General features: G+C 44.4%; 1 protein-coding gene across 5 annotated transcripts in view; it reads right to left on the reverse strand.

Moving 5' to 3' along the window:
* The window catches only part of CCNYL1 (cyclin Y like 1), a 43,976-nt gene that overhangs the window by 22,026 nt on the left and 3,385 nt on the right, over positions 1-18,565 (reverse strand). For 3 of the 5 annotated variants that reach the window (XM_053981890.1, XM_053981889.1, XM_053981888.1), the window contains one exon: positions 14,781-14,865. In XM_053981890.1, coding sequence (XP_053837865.1) covers positions 14,781-14,865 — 85 coding nt within the window. Of the gene's footprint in view, positions 1-11,662; positions 11,988-14,780; positions 14,866-15,764; positions 16,477-18,565 lie in introns of those variants that run through there. The other 2 variants (XM_053981891.1, XM_053981886.1) reach the window with 2 other exon arrangements.

The following is an 18,565-nucleotide window of genomic DNA, read 5'->3' on the forward strand; positions in this document are numbered from 1 at the left end:
GTTCCAAGGAAGTCATGCTACAGACACAGTGATTTATGTGAACACAAGAACAGAATAATCTAGGACTGTGATCCTCTAAGTCCTGGAAAGAACAATTTTGCATCCATTTACAGTTGTCACTCTTATGCCATGCCAGCCATAAAAGCACACACATCGTGCATGAACACTTGCACTTGTAAGTGTTCAATTTGGGACACCAACACAGCTGCTACACCCCTAAAAAGAAAAGCCATCTAAGAATTGCCATCAACTTTTAATGAAAAAAAAAACATAATCTTTTATGCACCCAACCAACAGAACTCTGCCAAACCACAAACTGCCTGGGTGGTGAAGTTTTAACTGTGTGAATGTGCTACTGCACCTCCCCACAACCCAGCCACAGCTCCCATGCACCAGCAAGGGAACATATCTGCAAAAGTACACGAGTCCCCAAAACTCCTCATTCCAGATTCCCACTGGTGCACAACACTGCTGTCCAGACCTCCATGTTTTCCAAGTACTGGGCTTTACAACACTGCTGATCTTAGTCCAGCCCTCTTGCTCTGGCACTGGTCCAGGATGTGGACAATTGTAATTCTGAATCTCTACTGTTTAAGTAAAGTAGCCAACATCTGTTTAGGAACACCAAGACTGTTCAAAAGAGAATTCTCCCCTCCTCTCAAAAAGACCAGAGTCAGCCATGAAAGCAGACCATCTTGTGAAGTTTTAAAAAGCTAAATTACAAAACCAGTATTTCTATTGTCACCCTACTGTGCTCATTCTCAGCACACAGTGAACAGATACCTGAATTTATTCATGCAGTAAAATGTAAGAAGTGCTGGCTTAGATGCCCTAGAGTGGAATTTGCCTTGCAACTCATACCTCAAGTACTTCTGATACACAGCCGGTTCTCTGAAAAAATAAAAACCCCAGCACACAACAGCACGCCATACTGCCACTTTTAAGTACCACTTGAAGCATCTTAACAAAATAGTATAACTTGTTTAAAACTTGTCCACAAGTCTGACAAGTTTCTAACACTGATTTAACAAAATCATGTTTAAGAGACAGTATACAGCTTCTAATGCTAGCACTGCATTAACAAACAAACCCAACACAAACAGCAATTCAGAAGTGCAGGTATTTTGCCAGCATAAAAGTAACTGAAGTATTATCAACAGGCCAAACAAGACTGCAATATGCAGACTTAAAATACAGATTATTATCAGCAAGTTATGATGCAAACAGAGCAAACAACTCAGAACTTACTTATTTACAGATCAGCATTAATTTTTAGAATAACTGGGTAAGTCAGGTTAGAACGGATCTCAGAGGTCTCCAGTTCAACCTCCTGCTGAAAACAGAATCAGCTTTTGGTAGAACATGAGGCTGCTCAAGGCTTTACTGAGCTGAGCCTTGAAAATTTCCAATGAGGGTCCATAGACCCTAGACCACCTTTCCCATTTGGGGGACTAATGCCTACAGAGCTATGAGACTCACTATGGAAGAGCTTGTACGACTGTGCAAGTCTTGGGCCATATTTAGGGAAAGGCAGCAAGGAAAACTGGGGAGGAAAAAGCACAGGAAAACTGAATGAAAAGGCAACTGAAGTCAGTAACTCCTAACACAGGACTCCATGTTTCTCCTTGCTGCATTTCATAGGGTTGGTGTTGGCCCAGTGCTGTCCAGGTCCCTCTGAATAAGCAGCCTCCAGCACATTGACTGTTGGCTGTCATCTGCAATTTGGGCATCTTCCATCACCTCCTCCAGGTCACTGATAAATATTAAACAGGACAGATGCTTTTTTTTCCCAGGGAAGAGACAGTACAGGATAACACCCATCCTCCCTCACCTCATTAAAAAAATACACTACTATCTTGACTTCCCTATTTTGATTTACTTTGAAACCATGTGACTTGTTAATGCACACTTCTTACATTGTTTCTGCCTCTTCTTGTGCTCTGCCAGTCCCTATATATGTTAGAAATCAGGTCTAGGACTAAAAGCACAAGAATGGACATAACCAACTTTCATCCCAAACAAGAGGAGTCTGCAATTTTTTGTCATTCCAGGCAAGAAGATCCACAGCACTGCAGCATGCACTGATGACACAAAATTGACAAGGCCACATGAGTCAACCCCCTGAACCAAGGAGACCCACACATTTAAGGAGAGGAACAGAACTGAAAGGATCATACACTTCACTGGCTCCAGTTCCATAATGGCTCTGCCAGACACCAGGAGCTTTCTGCTGGATGAAGCCAGGTGTATCGGCACCCACAGCACATTAAACCCACAACGCAGATTATACAGCCAGAGTTAAGGTACTAATAGTCCAAGGCACATCCTCTCAGTACAAAATCCCACCAGAAATGATGAAAACCAACTGTAGCTGGGTTTGTTATTCCAGGATAACATGGCACAAGCAGACATAGTGTACCTGCCTTGGTCTGGCAAGAGACTGCAAAGAAAGATGCATTTAACAGACCACCTCTCTGTAGCTTTCCCCTTACAAGCTGCCAGAGAATTTTTCCATCCTGCCTGTGCCATTTTCCCTGGACAATGGTTTTTTCTAAGCAATGGAAAAAGCAGTCATGTGATTTGCTCGTCCTAAACTGCCAGTGTTGCTCATGAAATACCAAAAAGCAACAGCAATACAGCTGAAGGAAACATAAGGCAAGAGGCAGATAAGGGCACAAGCAGAGGTAAAATTTAATGGGAAACAGCAAAAGAAAAGGCAGAGGAAGAGATAAATCTGTCGGCAAACAATTTGACTCACAACCAAACATAACTCCTAGTACTTCATCCTGGTAGCACTTATGAGTCCAAAGCCAAGACACTAGACTAGCCCTGAAGGTAAGGGTAAGTCTTGAGTAGGAGCTGCATTAGAAGTTGTATGACAGAAAACTCAAGCTTCACACTAAGCTAATAGGAAAAAAAAGCATGTATGACACAGGATAAAGAGGAATAATAGGAATTAAAACATGCAGAAACAAGAATGAGATAAATGAAAGGAATACAGGATGATCTAAAAAGCAAGAAAACAGCTCCAGAACATTTTTAACTCAATAGAAATCAACACACTTTCTATCAGACCCTCACACTTAGAGATAAAGAGATGAGAAGGGAAGATTCCCACCAGAAATTCAGTCTATGAGAGCAGGACAATAATGGTGCTACACAAGGGCCCTTCACCTGTCTGAGAACAGTGTGTTAAAAACAACCTTCCCCTTATTTCTCTGCATCTCTCAGAGCCATTTACTCATGTGTACTACCAAGCCTGTCAGATCAACCCTGCCTCCAGGTGGAGCAGAGAGAAGCCTGAACTTGCTTCCCCCTCTGCCACCATTCCCCCTTTGAGGAATCCCTTGCAGCTTGCTTGCACTCAGACAATCTCAGCCACGTCTGCTGCTGCTGCTGTGCACACACAGTCCCCCACAGGGCAGATCACATCAACTTTAAAGGCAATTCTCTGCCCTAGCTCAAGATCTCGTATCCTTTCCAGAACACCAAATCCACATGAAGACTTTACTTTTATCCATGCCATGTAAGAATGTGTGTAGGTTTTAGGAATCTATAATGCTAGCTACTTATCTACGGTTTACACACCTCCACGGGTGATTTCTAATTATTACAAACACATTTTACACATTGCATTGTGCTACATGTATTATCCTGTGAATAAAGCTGACAGTCAAAGATGACACTAAGTAGCAGCCCTTTGACAATTTCACTACTTCAGAACAATAAACTATTGCATTTCCTTTAACAGTTTTAGCCCCATTCTTTGCTTTGCTAGACAGCAATAACATTTTGATACAGCACAACTTTAAAGCAATAAATAATACAATAATCTCTTTGCTGTAAATTGCATGTTGTCACTTACTCAATGACTTACTAGCTGTGACTAATGCTTGAGTTTCCTTTATATTTCATTACCTTATGCTGTCAAGATGCAAGCCACTTAACACTCCCAATAAAAATGTAAAAATTATAACAAATTAGATGAGCAAATCTGCCAATTCATTTCAGAAAGTCTGTTATTCCTAACAATAATTTCATATAAAATTATTTCTCTTTCAAATTATGTTACTCTAATTCTTTTCTCAGAACCTTTTAGGTAAGTTACAGCTCTGGTTTCTACATTTCACCTGCTTTGTTTTATTTTGTCCCAGCCACTCCAAATGCACCAGAGAGCCCAGCACACATAGGTTGATTTCTATTTGCAACTCTTCTTGTTGAAAGATTGTTAAAAGATTATAAATAAATATTGTGAATTTACACAATAGACACAGAGGGATATTCTAAAGCTATTTAATAGCTGTCAGTTAATTTTTATGGCACTACTACAGAAACAGTAATATCATTACCAATACCCAGCACATATCTAAGTACACACTGATGTTTCCGAAGGATGCAGAAATTATTTCAATATACAACAAGCTCTCTTAATTAGAAAGAAATTATTTGCTCTTTTACACCACACTGCAGAGTTGGGCTGGAGAAACTGACACAGTAAACATTTCAAATTCGCTATTAAAATCAGAAGGCTTTAGAAAGCAAATGTACAGATATATATTAAATACTGGAGAACTACCTAGGGTTTAAGTAATTTGTTAATTTCTGTGGATTAAAAAAAAAAAATCAGTACAATATTAATAGATGTTCTTTCATTTCTCAAAGTGCAGGAGCATTCACACCACTCTGCACAGCCTCCGCAGGACATCCCAGCATGATCCTATTGCACCCCGTTCACAGCCCCTGCTGGGGAATCAGGGCCGAGAGATCTGTTCCACTCCACACAACACAAGAGCCACCCTCCCCTTCTGGGATCAAACCGAGCCCAGGAGGCTTCCACACGTTTCCTGATGTACCTGCCAGGGTTATAACCACTTCTACAGATTTTAGCCAAGGCAGGGTATCAGGAGTGCCTCAAATTCCGCGGCAAAAGCAGGACAAGTTAAAACAGTGGTAAACAAGATGCCCCTAAGATTTTATCTTTGAACTAGAAGGAAAACAGTAGCTCACAAGGTAGATCATAGAAGTAACTAACATTTTGTTAGGGATGTGTTCCTGTACTGCATTTAATTTAGGACCATTTAAAGGACAAGGAGAAAGAATTAGTTCTATGCTGTCACTTTTTATTCCCCACACCGACCGTCACACATAACACAACTCACTATTACCAGAGGTTAAAGTCCACAGCTCTAATTTTCGAACTAATAAGCCAAAACAAAACCAAACAAAAAACAAAACTGAAACAAAATCCACCAAAAAAACCCAAAAAAATCCCCCCAACCCCCTCCCCCCCAAAAAAACCAAAACCACCAAAGCATACCAAGCGGGGAAAAAAAAAAAAAAAAAAAAAAAAGTTGGTATACATTAAAGAGTAACCAAATTTTAGAATCTTAGATCCATGCTGACAACAGCAAGCGTAAGGAAAGCCTTCCCATAACACTCCTCACGTGTTCTCTGCCTCACTTCCAAGCCATGGTTCAGAAAGCAGAACAGATGAGTACCAGAAATTCCAGTCTCAGGCTGTGCCTGCAGGTAACCAAAGCAAGACAGACTGCAGTGTTTGCTGGTGTCACATGCCACCTGATGGACTGGCATGGACGTGGTACATTTTTCACCTCTTCCAATTGTTCACATTTGCAAACTTCAAATGAAGCCTGGACCTTACCTGCAGTTTGTTCTGTGAAAGAAAAATAACTATCCATGTAACAAAACATGTCTAAGAGCTTTACAGAAAAACTTGTTTTAGTCTTTGAAATATACTGGCATTCAGCAGTTTATTATCTGAGCCTGAGGGATACATTTCGTAACAAGCCAGTGTTAGTTTTCACACTGGAAAAAAAATCAACAATGCTTGATTACTGCAATAATTTGAGACCCTTTCAGAACTCCAAACAGGCAAAGCTGTGCTACACACACACATCTCATCAAACATTGCAGAATGCTACCTGGCTGACAGGGGGATTTTTGTGTAAGCTGTTAAGGTAATCCTGATATTCACATCACCTGCAAGGAAGATCTTCCATTTTATTCATCTGGCTTTACTACACATTTAAATAAATAGCACCAGGGTTTTTTTACGTCATTACCATCCTCACTTATCTCTTGAAATCAAAACATTCAGAGTTTTCTTCTGAAAACATTATTTTTCCAATGAGTGAAATAGAAGTGCACATTTGAACTCTAGATGTAATGAAGAAAAAAACAGGTTTAAAAATCTCAACATAAACTTGCTGGCAAGAATCTACAGATGCAAGGTCTGGGTTGTTAATGTTTGGTAGAATTTCCCTCCTGCCTCCCACAGTAACTTCTTCCTTTTCCCTATATGTGGAAGAAACATGGCTAGAAATGTTAATTTAATGTGCAATATGAATCTGGGAGGAGTAGGGTTTTGTGTTTTGTTGGCTGTGCAAGAGTTCATTCCCCTGTTAGTCAGCTTTTTGGTATGACCTCACCACAATGATCACACTTGAGAGAACACATACTTCTAGCCACAGAACTTCTGTTGTTCTACAACATCTACCCTGCAGGTAGGAAGGAAAACAGCAAATCTCCTGAAGAAAGCCAGCAGAGGATAAGGATGCTAGAGGTAAGTCACACAGAATCAGTTAAAAAAAACAACAAAAAAGATTAAAATGAATTCAGTTTCCTTAGTTCTGTAAGTCTCATCAAAGCCCTCTGACTATGTATTTCCTTTCAATACCTGTTATGCTGAAAGCCTGAAGAAACACACCAGAAACAAATCAGTCTCCCTCCACGAGCTTCATGTACGTATACCAACAGTTGGTTCTATACCAACTACTCTTAAAAACCTAAGGTTTACCTGCTTGCTGCAAAAGTCTCCAAGACTTACTGAAGAGAAAAAAAGGATAGAGGGTTCTTTAGTTGCCAGCAGCATCCAAGCATAAAAACAGAAATACAAATACTATACTGCAGTGATGAATTATTTTATTTCAAATTCCCAATTCTGTAGGTAAATGTCAATGCTGTTCCTGGATGACATTGTGATTCAGTCATTTCCACTACAAGTACTTCACAGATTGTTTCTAGAGGCCATGGCATCAAGCTTCTTAAAGTAACAACATGGAAGGTGTTTCAGGCTTACACAGAGTCCAATACTTCATATTTGTCAAGATCACAGACTATCTGCAACTGCTACAAATACCTTTGTAATGAATGTCTAGTCAGTTTTTGGAAAGGGATATTGACAGTTATGGGGAACTAAGACTGAGTCTAAGGGGAAAAACTCAGTAACAACAAAGAAGAAAGTAGAGGGAATACTAAGAAAAGGCACCAGAGCATCATTTGGTTTTTAGCTCTGGCTCCATGCCCAAACAGACAACAGTATTTGTCAACCTATGCAGCTACAGATCTTCAAATAGAGAGGCACAAAAACCAACACAAGATGCTTAAACCTTCCCTGTGATGAAACTGGGAAGTTGGCATCAAAAAGCTGATTCTTTGCACCAAACTGTTTTAACTTAACTAACATTTTAACTGGGATTTAAAAAAGAATCCAACAAACAAATCTCAAACTAAAAAGAAAAAAAAAACAAACCAGGAAAAAACCTCCACCCACATGCCTGAAATAAAATGAAATTATGTAAGAGAAACAAATGAACACTATTTAGACCTTCTGCATGGAGGTTTATAGACAAGCTGTTATAGACAACCAGATCACAGACAATCAATATATCCAAATATCTGTTCATCTTCAACACTGTTTAATAACTGCAGCATGCAGACACCCTGAAGCTTTCAAGAGTTACTCTAGGCACTAGCCAGGAAACCTCACTTACTAAATCCCTATTAACTCTCCTCTTCAAAGTTCTCTTCCATTTGCTTTCCCATCTAACCAGTGTGTGACGATCGCATCCCGATCAGCTCCTCTCCTGATCCCATTTGCTGTTCCCTCTTAGCCCTGACTGTCTTTTCCCCTGTCATTCTCCATCCCCGTTATTCAGGTGAGGGTACCAGGTGACTTTGTCCCACCACTCCAGTAGGGCAACACTCTTCCCCTGGTTCAAGGCAATCAGGCAAACCTCTGCTCAAACTCAGTGAACAGCAGCAGTGCAGGGAGAGATGATTTCAAGTGAAAGTGAGAACCATCTGCTAAGCAAGGTCTCGTTCTAGTTTTATCCAAGGATCAAAGAATTTTTCAAGAAATAGATTTATGTTTAAACATAGGGATCTAGCAAGAAAGTGCCAGCCGTAAGAAGTTCTTCCCCCAAATATCCAGAAAAAAAATCTCAGGGAAATAGAAAGAAAGCCCAAAATAAAGATTAGTAGACACTCATTTGGGGGGGGGGGGGGGGGGAGGGAAACCCAAACAACCAAACAAACCCAAACAAACACCAATCCAATCACCACAGCCCAAATGGCACACTAAGATCAAAGAGCTACAATTACTAAAACTAGATAGGATAACCTTTTTGGTCAATGCAAACTGTGTTGAACTGCTGATTTAAGGAACACTTAATGCTCAGCTGAAAAGTCAACTAGCTGCTTTATATTCATGCCAGACTTTGATATTTAATATTAGCAGAAGGCATCAACCTGTTTAGAAGAAACTTCTACTTTCAAAGTTGTGTTTATTCCTTGTTTTCTTAATCCAACTTGCCTTAGCATATCAAATCACAAATACAGGCTTATTTCTTGTTTAGAGAAAGTATGCACCAAATAGGTTATGGCTCAGGATCTTGGAAGCCATAAAACACAAGGTCATGCTTTCATTCTCTTAGTAGAGGATCTGACAAACCTTTCCTGTTTGAATTAACCTTTGTTGAAACATCAGACTTTCAGTTCTGCTGTGTGTTTTACCTCCATTCCACCTACCACTGACTTTTTTGTCATACATAAATACCACATAGTAATTTGTCCATTTTAAGAAAGTGAGAATTTTCTTGTTTCCTTCTGATCTAATACAGACAATCTAAGCAGTGCTGACTGGAAAGTAGTGCCTGTTAAGGAGAGTGCTGGAGAAGCTACAGAATAATCCTCACTTAAGGGCACAGACATGCGAGGAACACATTCCACTTGCTATGGAAGAGCAACACAAAGCTATGAAACAACACAAGACAAAAAATCCAAAGCTCAGTTGGTACCTTCTGCATTCCTGATACAACCAAAACATTCAATTTTAGCAAAACAAGTGCAAAAGTACGTAAGACACACTTTAGAACAACAAACAACACAGAGGTAGAAATGTAAGGAATGAAGCATCTCCATCCCACTCGGATGCTAGCTTTCTGATATATTTAGCTGTTTTCTTAGAAACTCCTAGAACTGAGCAGTGTGGAATAAAAATAGCCAAAATGATCTTGACTTTTTTTCCTTGCAGCTTTCTCCTTTCTCCCTGCCAAAGGATTCAAGAAAAGGGCAGTCAGTAGGTTCTCAGCCTCCCTCCCATTATATACTAAGTTTGCATCTTAGCTAGCCTATGATATTATACAATAATCAGTTACGGAAATATGTTTTATCCCCAAAATGAAATGAATACTTTCTAACAGTCAAGAGCACAGAAACATGCAGGCTCTTTGCATGGTTTGGGTATGCCAACAGCTTTTACATCCTGGAGTTTAAGAGGAATAAGCATATTTCTCTTAAATAGACCAGCATATCTGGTCTATTACAGATTTAGTCTTTCATAGGAGGTATTAAATTAAACAGATAGCTGTCTCACTTCTAACTTCTAAATAAAGCCTGTATCTTAATACTTGATTTCAGACTTCATAAACAGTGCTTTACATTTTGAAGTTAACTGCTTCAATTCTATCCAGGGAGTGCTTTGTAACATACAAAAATCAACACAAGGAGTTTTACTTCTAAGATTGACTATCCAGAATTTTATTTTAATACAGGTATCAAACTTTGATACTTTCTGCACCCCTAAAGAGTTGTATCAATCAGAAAACTTCAAATATAATCTATCACTTGCAGCAGATCAACTTTGGAGGGCAATAGTGAACCACATATCACTGTAAAACAGATCTTTAAAATTATCTTAAACATATACCACTTATGCAGCTCTAATTTCAGGATTATCTCCTGCCTTAAGACTCAAGTTTCTATAGCCACAGAAGTAAAATTTGTGATAGACAAGCTAGTATCTTATTCTTGGACTATACACTTTTATTCAGGCTTGCAAATTCAAAAAAATTAGTACTTCTCTACTTCAAGGCCAGTCTTGAAACATAGATGAATTCACAATTAAATCTGTTACTTAGCACAGCTGACATGATCACATACTAAAGATTCAAACAAATACAACCCTTATTCCTGAGGAGATTTGTTCAGCTTAGGCATTTTTACTTGGCTTATTAGAATCTTTAGAGAGTTTAGCTCCTCCTCCCCTACTGAGTTGAGATAATTCTGTAATAATCTTCCTGCAAAAATAAAGGTTTATTTCTCCTAGGCAGCAAACATAATTTCTACTACTGCACAGCTGTCTCAGAGGAGCTCCAAGGGGCTGACTGTTCCATCTCATTTCTGGAACAGCTGCACCATATGGTGCTGTGCAGAACTCTGCAAGTTGAATAATTCCATTTCGGAAGGTCTTCTCACACTCTTCTGCAGCGAGTCTGTTAGCAAAAAAATTTTTCTTAAGTTCAAGAAGACTATGGATTACAGTGATTATTGTTACTGTATGCACCGTACATTAAAGATGTCACACAGGCTCTCTTTTTTCCAAGCGAATATTTTTCGCATAGGTGTGGTTATATTTGCGAATGGGAATAGCAAGATGTTTCTTAATTAAACTAAGTTTTAAATATCATGAGGTGCTAGACTGCGCCGTGCGGCTGCAGCAGCACCACGTGAGCGCCCGGCCAGACAGGAGCACCCCGAACCTCTTACATGTCCCGGGAATTGCCGCAGCACAGCCCTGCAGCTCTCCCGGCTCAGGAGATGCCTTACAGAGCGGGTCTGTGAGGTACCGGTGCTCCGGGTGTAACTGCGAGGAATCTGAGCAGCACACACGTACTTTCCCATGAGTCCAAGGAAAGCAAATTAGGAACACCGAGAGCTACGCGACAAGGAACGCCGGTTTCATGAGTCCACAGTTACAACCCTGCACAGCCAGAGTGTAAATTACTCACGTCCAGCCAAGGTGATGTCATATGCACACAATCTTTGTAATTCTTAATTCCCTTACTCCCCACACACCCTCTTCCTTCCTCCTGTTCAACAGAGACTGGAAATGCAGCAGCTTTTGCGATCTGCCAGAACACTACCACCGAGTCACGACTCCGTAGTTAAGGAGAAAGGAGCAGCCAGACTTCTCCACCTCAGCCAGGAGCACCCGGGGGCTGTGCCACGTTCTCTTCTTGTTCCCCGATCCCCTCTCCGGGATCCGGGCAGGGCCGGGCGCTGCCCGGCAGGGGAGGCGCTCCTGGCCCGGGCGGGGACTCGCCGAGCGGCCCCAGGCTTGTCCCGCGGGCGGAGGTCCCGGCCCGAACCCGGCACCGTGACAGCCGCGGGGAACTTTGCCTGGGGCGCGGCGGGGCCCGAGCCCTGCGGGGCCGGCGGGACCGCGCTGCTGCCCCCGCCGCCGGACAAAGGGGCCGCGCCTCGGGCCGCCAGTGCCTCCCGGGCGCCCACCCGGGCGGAGCGGGGGCACCGAGGGCACAGGGATGCGGTGCCCGGCGCTCCCCGCCCGCCCGCTGCTCACCATCCGGGAACTCCCGGTCGCTGATGTGCTGGAGGTGGGGGCCGCCGCCGCCGGGATCCGAGTCCCCCGACTCGGCCTCCGCCGACCCCGAGCCGCCACCGCCGCCGCCGCCGCCGCCCGCTGCCGCCGCCCGGTACGCGTCCGCCCAGCGATCGGGCCCCGGCGCTGCCCCGCCGCCGCCGCCGCCGCGAGCCCGGCTGAGCTTGGGGCTGGCGTCCGGGGATACGCAGCAGGTGACGGTGTTGCCCATGGAGCTCGGCGCTCCCCCGCCGGGCCCCGGCTGCGCGGCTCCGGGCTGGGCCGGGGGAGGGGAGGCGGGCGCAGGGCGGGTCGGAGCGCGGGGCGGGCTCAGCGCCTCCGCCCCCGCCCCGGCCGCGCGCGGCCCCGCCCGCCCCCGCGGCCGCGCGACCGCCCCGCCGCCTTCTGCACGCGGCGAGCACAGGCCTCGCGCGAGCGGCCGCCGGGGGAGCCGGGGCCCCGCCCCGCCACCGCCCAATCGCCTCCCGCCGCGGCGCCGCGTGACGGCCGCTCCGCCAATGGGCGCGGGGCTCATCACGCGGCCGCCGCCGCGCCCTCCCCTGGCCCGTGTCTCCGCCCTCCCCTCCCCTCGTCTTCCCCACGCGCACGCGCGCAAGCACCGCCTGCCGCCAGGCCTCAGACGCGCCCCCATGGCCACGCCCACTCGGCACCGCGCGCTCGGCCCCGCCCTCGGAGGGCTCGCGCTGGCCGGGCGTGCACGTGCTGCGGGCGCGGCGGGAGCGGCCGTGCGGGAATGCGGGACAGCCGGGGGACAGCCGGGGGACAGCCGGGGGACAGCGGCCACCGCACCGCGCAGGAACACGAGCCACAACGCCAGCGCTGTCGCGCCGCGGCTCCTGCGAGTTGGAGCAGCTCGTGTCCGCCTTCTCCCCTCCCTTCCAGGGCTGAAGGGCGCCCGTCCCGGGGACGGCAGAGCCTCAGCAGTGCCGCGTCCCGCCGCTCGCTGGGCGCTCAGTTCGCTGCTGTACGCCGTACCTGCCAGCAGGCCGGGAAAGCGGCACTGCATGGGGCCGCCGGCATCCCCAGGAGCCACTGAAAGTCCCCAGCAGCTGCGTGTTTGCTTGCTGAGTTTCAGCTACCTGAGAGCTCCTCAGAGGACTGGAATGTTCAAATACACTCCAGGGAAGATGGATTAGAGGGCGAGATACCCACAGCAGTCAGAGGCCCTGATAAACACAAACATGCGTTGTTCCGCAATGAAACAACCCACTATCGCTACAAAAATTTAACTCTGGCCCCTGATAAGAAGAATGGCTCTGCAGAAGACCTAGGAACACACAAAAGTATTACAAAACTCTGCTATCATGCTGGCAGTTATTCCAAAGATAAGCAGTCTTGGGGTTTTACTCAATTTTGTAGGAAAAATCCTCATGTTGGCTTCTCCTGTGTGATGACAAACATGGAGTTTTTGGGCAAACCATGTGTAGTTTCTTTGAAGAGAGGAAGTCAGAGATGCTGTGTTTCCAGAATTTGTACAACTTAATCCCAGGCACAATAAAGTGACAAACCAAATGATTTATAGTCTTATATGGGGATTATTCCCTCAGACTGATGAATGATACCTTTTCACTTACCAGCAATTTTTCTAAACTGTGTTAGCTAAGCCTGTCTACATGCTACTGACAGTTTGCTAAGCCTTGTTACTCCAGAGGAATCTGACCTTGCTGTGGATTACACGAGGGCTTTGGGAAGATTTGCTTTTGGCACTTCTTGAACCACTTCAGGCCAGCTGAAGTCCCTCTGCAGCTTCTGCACTCCACTTAGAAAGCTGTAGGCCAGCCAGTCCTGCTCCCAGTTCTAGGAAGGGCCAGGGGTTAACCATTGGGTGGAACAGGAGACTGACCTAAACGATGGGGAGAAAAACGAGCTTCATGAAAAATAATCATTGAGAGACTGGTGTTTTCTTCCCTCTGGCATTGCACCCACTGATGTTTTGTGAGGATCGTGGGAAAAGAGAAGAAGCTAGAGGATTAGCGTGACTTACTGAAGTAATTAATTCTCAAGCAAGAGTAAGAGTTGGCTTGCATCTGCACTATTTAATATGAAAACTGGCAAAATTTACTCTTACACGAGAAGAGCAATGCTTTCCCTCACTCTTTGCACCTGGCTGACTATTTTCAGAAGCTGGAGAGTCTGAGCAAGCTGCACTCCTGCTGCTCGGCTGGGTGCCTTCCAGGGGCTCCACGCCGATGGAGGTGAGCTGCTCCATCCAGAGCAGCGGTAGGAGCCAAGGCAAATCTGCACCCCTCAGCCGGACAGCAGCCATGCCGAGTGTCCCTGCCTAAAGCCAGGTCCATCTGTTCCTTGCAGCCGTGGGCTGTGGGGCTGCCTGGCTTTGGCAAAGGGAGGTGCAGCTGCAGCAAGTGCCTCGGGGATCCCAGCAGCAAGCTGGGACCTCTCCTAACTCTCTGCTTTGGAGCAGCCTCAAGGAAATCCTTTGCCAAAGTTGTGGTTTTGGGCAGTGAAAAATCCTTGTTCAAGGGTGAGGAAGTGAGCAGGAGTGGCTCACTGGGCAGCTGAGCACCAGGACCCAGCCATTGGGGCCAACAGGTAAAACCCCACGTACTTGTACCGATAGGTGAAAAATGCTGGGAACTTGGAGTGGCTGGAGTATGTGACGTGCCTCACTGCTGTTTGCGTGTGAAGGTTTTGCCTGCACACCAGAGGCTGAAGTTTCCTATGGGTTTCATACTTGTTCTCAGTGTACAATTCTGCAAAGGGGGAGAGATGAAGGCTGCCTTCCCCTGCGCTAGTGCTGTTGTAGAGTATCAGGATTTATACAAACATGCAGAGGGAGGAAAGAAATCAGTAGTCTGTTTCCCTGTGAGGACTTATTCATGTAGGTCTTAAGCAAGAGGAAGCTGAATTTAATCCCTGGAAGTCACAGAAACAGCAAACTGTCCCACCTCCTTGTCATTCCAGAAGTTAAGCTTCCGCTTCCACATACCTCAGAACGCCAGTAAAGAGTAATTTTCCATATCTGTGCATGCTTTCATTTAGCCACAGTGATGAGGAATATTCATTTCCTGCTCCATTTTGGCAAAGTAACTCTTAAAGTCTTAATTCAGGTCTGACTTACCAGGATAATATGACAAAACCTGTTGCTGTGTGTATTTTCTGCAGAACCAGGCGATCCTGTTAATAGATGTAGTCTGAGCAACACCCTGCAGAAATGAAACACATTATCTTTTATTTATGCAGCTTAACATTCTCTTGACTTACTGCTGTAGCAATACACTGAATACCCTCTATCATGATTTATTACTGGTCCTGGTTCTCTTCCTATTTTCTGTCTCATCTTTCTACTGTTCTGCTTGATTTACCCCAGTGAATCATCAGACAGTTTCCATTATTAAAAAAATCTGTTACTTTGATGTACAATGGGCAGCACGTACCTAGATCCACATTTTGCATAAGCAGGCATTTTGGATGGTGGATCATGACAATAATGAATGGCTGAGCTGAAAATAGCTTACTACGGACTGTTGGGATTCAACCTCTTTTCCTCCTGCTCCAGAAAGAGAGGTGTGTGCCATGGGACTCTCAATTACCACCCCTTGTCTTTGAGCAGGGCACCCAGTGGGCAGCAACCCTCCTGTGCTTTAATTTTCACAAAAGGGAAAGCAAAGTAACTTTCAAAAATGTGGGGAACGAATCCTACTTTAAGCCCTCTCGGGAAGTTGCTGCAAATTTCAGGAGGACTCCACACAGCCTTTAAGGAAGGCTAGACAGCATCTTTAAACAAAGCCTAAATCAGATTGTGATGACAGCCAAAGGAGTAGTGACCTCTGCTCATAATATGCAGGTTAGAAAGACCTGTGGTTTATTCTGAATATCCAAGGACCAGACTTGCTCCTCATGTTAGTCTAATGAGGTCAGAGGAACAATATCCTGCCAACTGCTCCAAGTGAGGAGCACACCCTACTAACCACTAAATGCAGCTTCTGAGCTATAAACTCAACTATATGTATAATTATTTGCAGGATGCATAATAAATGAAGACTACCAGGCTTGACATGACTAATATTAGTGCTACCAGCTGTGTTTTGGCTTGTGGGCTTACAGGGGGAGGTAATTCTTTGTCTTTACTTGGCCTATTTTCTGAGTACATGTGAGCTGCTGTCTGCTTGCACTTCTCAGACAAGTCTTTACGTTTCCCTGCGATGGTTCCTCGTAGGCAGAGTTGTGCAGGTTTTCATTTAACTCCCTCTCTGAAATCTCAGCACTTGCATTCACAACCACACAACCCTGTCGTCCTTTGCCTCATTATGCAAAACCAGGCTTCCCTTCATCTGCAAGCAGCAGTATCCCTAAGAGGAGATGTCTGAAGCCAAAGTTACCAGCTTCTTTATGAGTAATAACTCTTGAAAAATTCCCAACTCCAAGCATATGTTCTTGTCCACCAACTGCAACAAGAAGATTAAAGTCTTCTAAAGGGCTTGAAATTAAATTGCAGAATTTCCCGTAAACCATCCAGCTTCACAGTTACCATCAGTCCCAGAAATGGAGAATGGCTTGTTGCACACACTCAGTTGTGCTTCACAGGGCCGAGAATCTTAAATCCAGTAAACTCTGCTGTTATCTTCACCCTGACTTGGTACTGCACATGCCTTTCCAAGGCCATGCACCTCCTTGCCTGTCTGCAGGGTGATGACACCAACTCTGGGATGTGTTCTGTTCAATTTCTCCCTTCTTAGAAAGTGTCACAGCTGGGGGAGGAATGCTTTCTGATCTTACTTGGATAACTTGGAGAAGAGCCAGGGCTTTGTCTTTTCCTGGAAATGTAGTTGCAGGAAGAATGAATCACCAGGTTGAACCTGTATAACCAACTGAAAACAAAAGCTCAGACTTCTGTGTCTCACTTGGAAATAATCGGGGGAAAAATTGGCATCCTGTTTTGAAAACCACTACCAGCTGACAGGACAAAAATGTTGCACGTGTGATGTCTTTTGAAGCTGACAAGTAACCTAGGACTACAGCCATTTAAGGGAAAAATCCCTGAGCAAAACAGTAGTTAGGGAAATAGAATATTCCAATGTTCGGGGGAGAAAAGTAACCACGGAGGTTATTCAGAATACCCAAGGTGGATTTTTAGTAGCCCTAACGTTTCACACACTATTAAATCTCCTGTACTACCTTGGCTAGCAGTGGATACAAGCAAACCAGGGCTGAGGAGCTGTGTTTGATAGCATAAGGACAGACTGCAGTGCTGCTGTCATTGATTAAATCCCTCCTTTTGCCTTTGCTGCAATCTAAGGTGTCATTACAGGCAATGCACAAGCTGCTTGGCTGGCATGCGAGCATCTGGATCGCTGCAGGGATACCAACAGCACAGGCATGTGGCAGTAAACCTTTCTTTATCTTAGCTTCTCACTTCTGCTCCTACCTTTGTTTTGTCTTCAGGTGAAATGAAACCAGCTTCACAGTTACCAAAGACTTAAGTTCATGTTAATGGAGGCTTAGTACCTGAGAAGAAAATTCAAGATGTGCTGGAGCAAAGACAGAGGCCTGCAAAGCTGTACTTTGGGCTGGCAGAACCACCACTTTGATTTATCTAGTATTAGAAATAGCTGTTTCTGCAGGTCAGGGATACAGATATCTTATGTGGAAAAGGAAAATGCTTTTCAGTATTTTAACACAAACTTTAATATTAATGGTTTGTTCTCAGAAAAGTCTTACTGTGCACATGTAAGTCCTGCAGCAAGCTTATTTCAGGTAACCTTCTGCAGTTCTAATTCCAACTCTGGGCCACCAAAGCCTGGACAGCCTGGTGATAAGGGGCCCTCCCTGTTCATTTTAAGGTACCTGAAATTGCTTAGACTCAACTCTTCCATCTGCTCTATCATCTGATGGATTTTATTTCAAGAAGAGAAACACTGACAATACCATTAGAAATAACACCAAATCCCCCACGTTTCATATGCTTGGATTCTTCCTTCTTTTAAAAGGGTAACAGCTGCACTGAGGGGAATGCCTTTGCATCTGCATGAATGCTATAGCTGTTGTCTACCTGTCCATATAATTGTTTTTAAATTGTTTTAAATTAGTTAACTAGTTTTAAATTAATACAGTACATTGCTTGCACTGTAATTTCCTCTCAAATTGCAAAATACTACACCTATAGAGCATATAATAAATTTCTCCACCTAATGTTAAGCCTCTAGATCTATACTCAAGACTCCACAAAAGGAAGGTTTTTGTAGCATTTCCCCTGCCCCATGTCTGTTCCACTTCCCCACCACAGCCCTGGGAGCCCTGGAGCACTGGGAATGCTGCTGGAGCAGCCTTTCCCATGTCTGCTCACGTGTCAGTCTTGCTCTGTGGGTTATGGACTCTCCCAAGACCCAACACTGGTATCTCGTGGCCTGGAAGTTCAGCAGCTGGTGATGTAGGTAAGGCTGTAGGTCTGTGAACATCTGAAAGTGGGGGAGGTTTCCAGCAAATGAAGTGCAGCTGGAAATCCAGTGGTTAGTTGTGAAGAAGAGCTTACTCCATTTGCTTTTTGTTCCTTAACTAAAACTTCAGAACAGTGTCAGCTTTCAGACCTGCAAGGCCTTTGAGAGCTCACTCACGTAATTCTACTAAAAAGCTAAGTGATCTTTCTGTAACAAGACATTTTAATAAATGTGGTGATTATATATGGCAGTTTATCAAGATGCAAGGTTGAAGGCATAAATGTAGTATTACTGATGGGAACAATTCCCTCTTCATATGTTCCAGAAACATCCTGTGTTTCAACTCAAGCACTTATGAAATTATACATCTTCATATTTTTGATCATTACTTCTACTGTTTAATGTAACTCTGTGTGTAAAGGAAATGAAACGCTAGATTATACGTTTATTTCAAGATTTCACTTTTGTC

This window comes from Vidua macroura, chromosome 7 (assembly GCF_024509145.1).
Source record: "Vidua macroura isolate BioBank_ID:100142 chromosome 7, ASM2450914v1, whole genome shotgun sequence".
Lineage (NCBI taxonomy): Eukaryota > Metazoa > Chordata > Aves > Passeriformes > Viduidae > Vidua > Vidua macroura.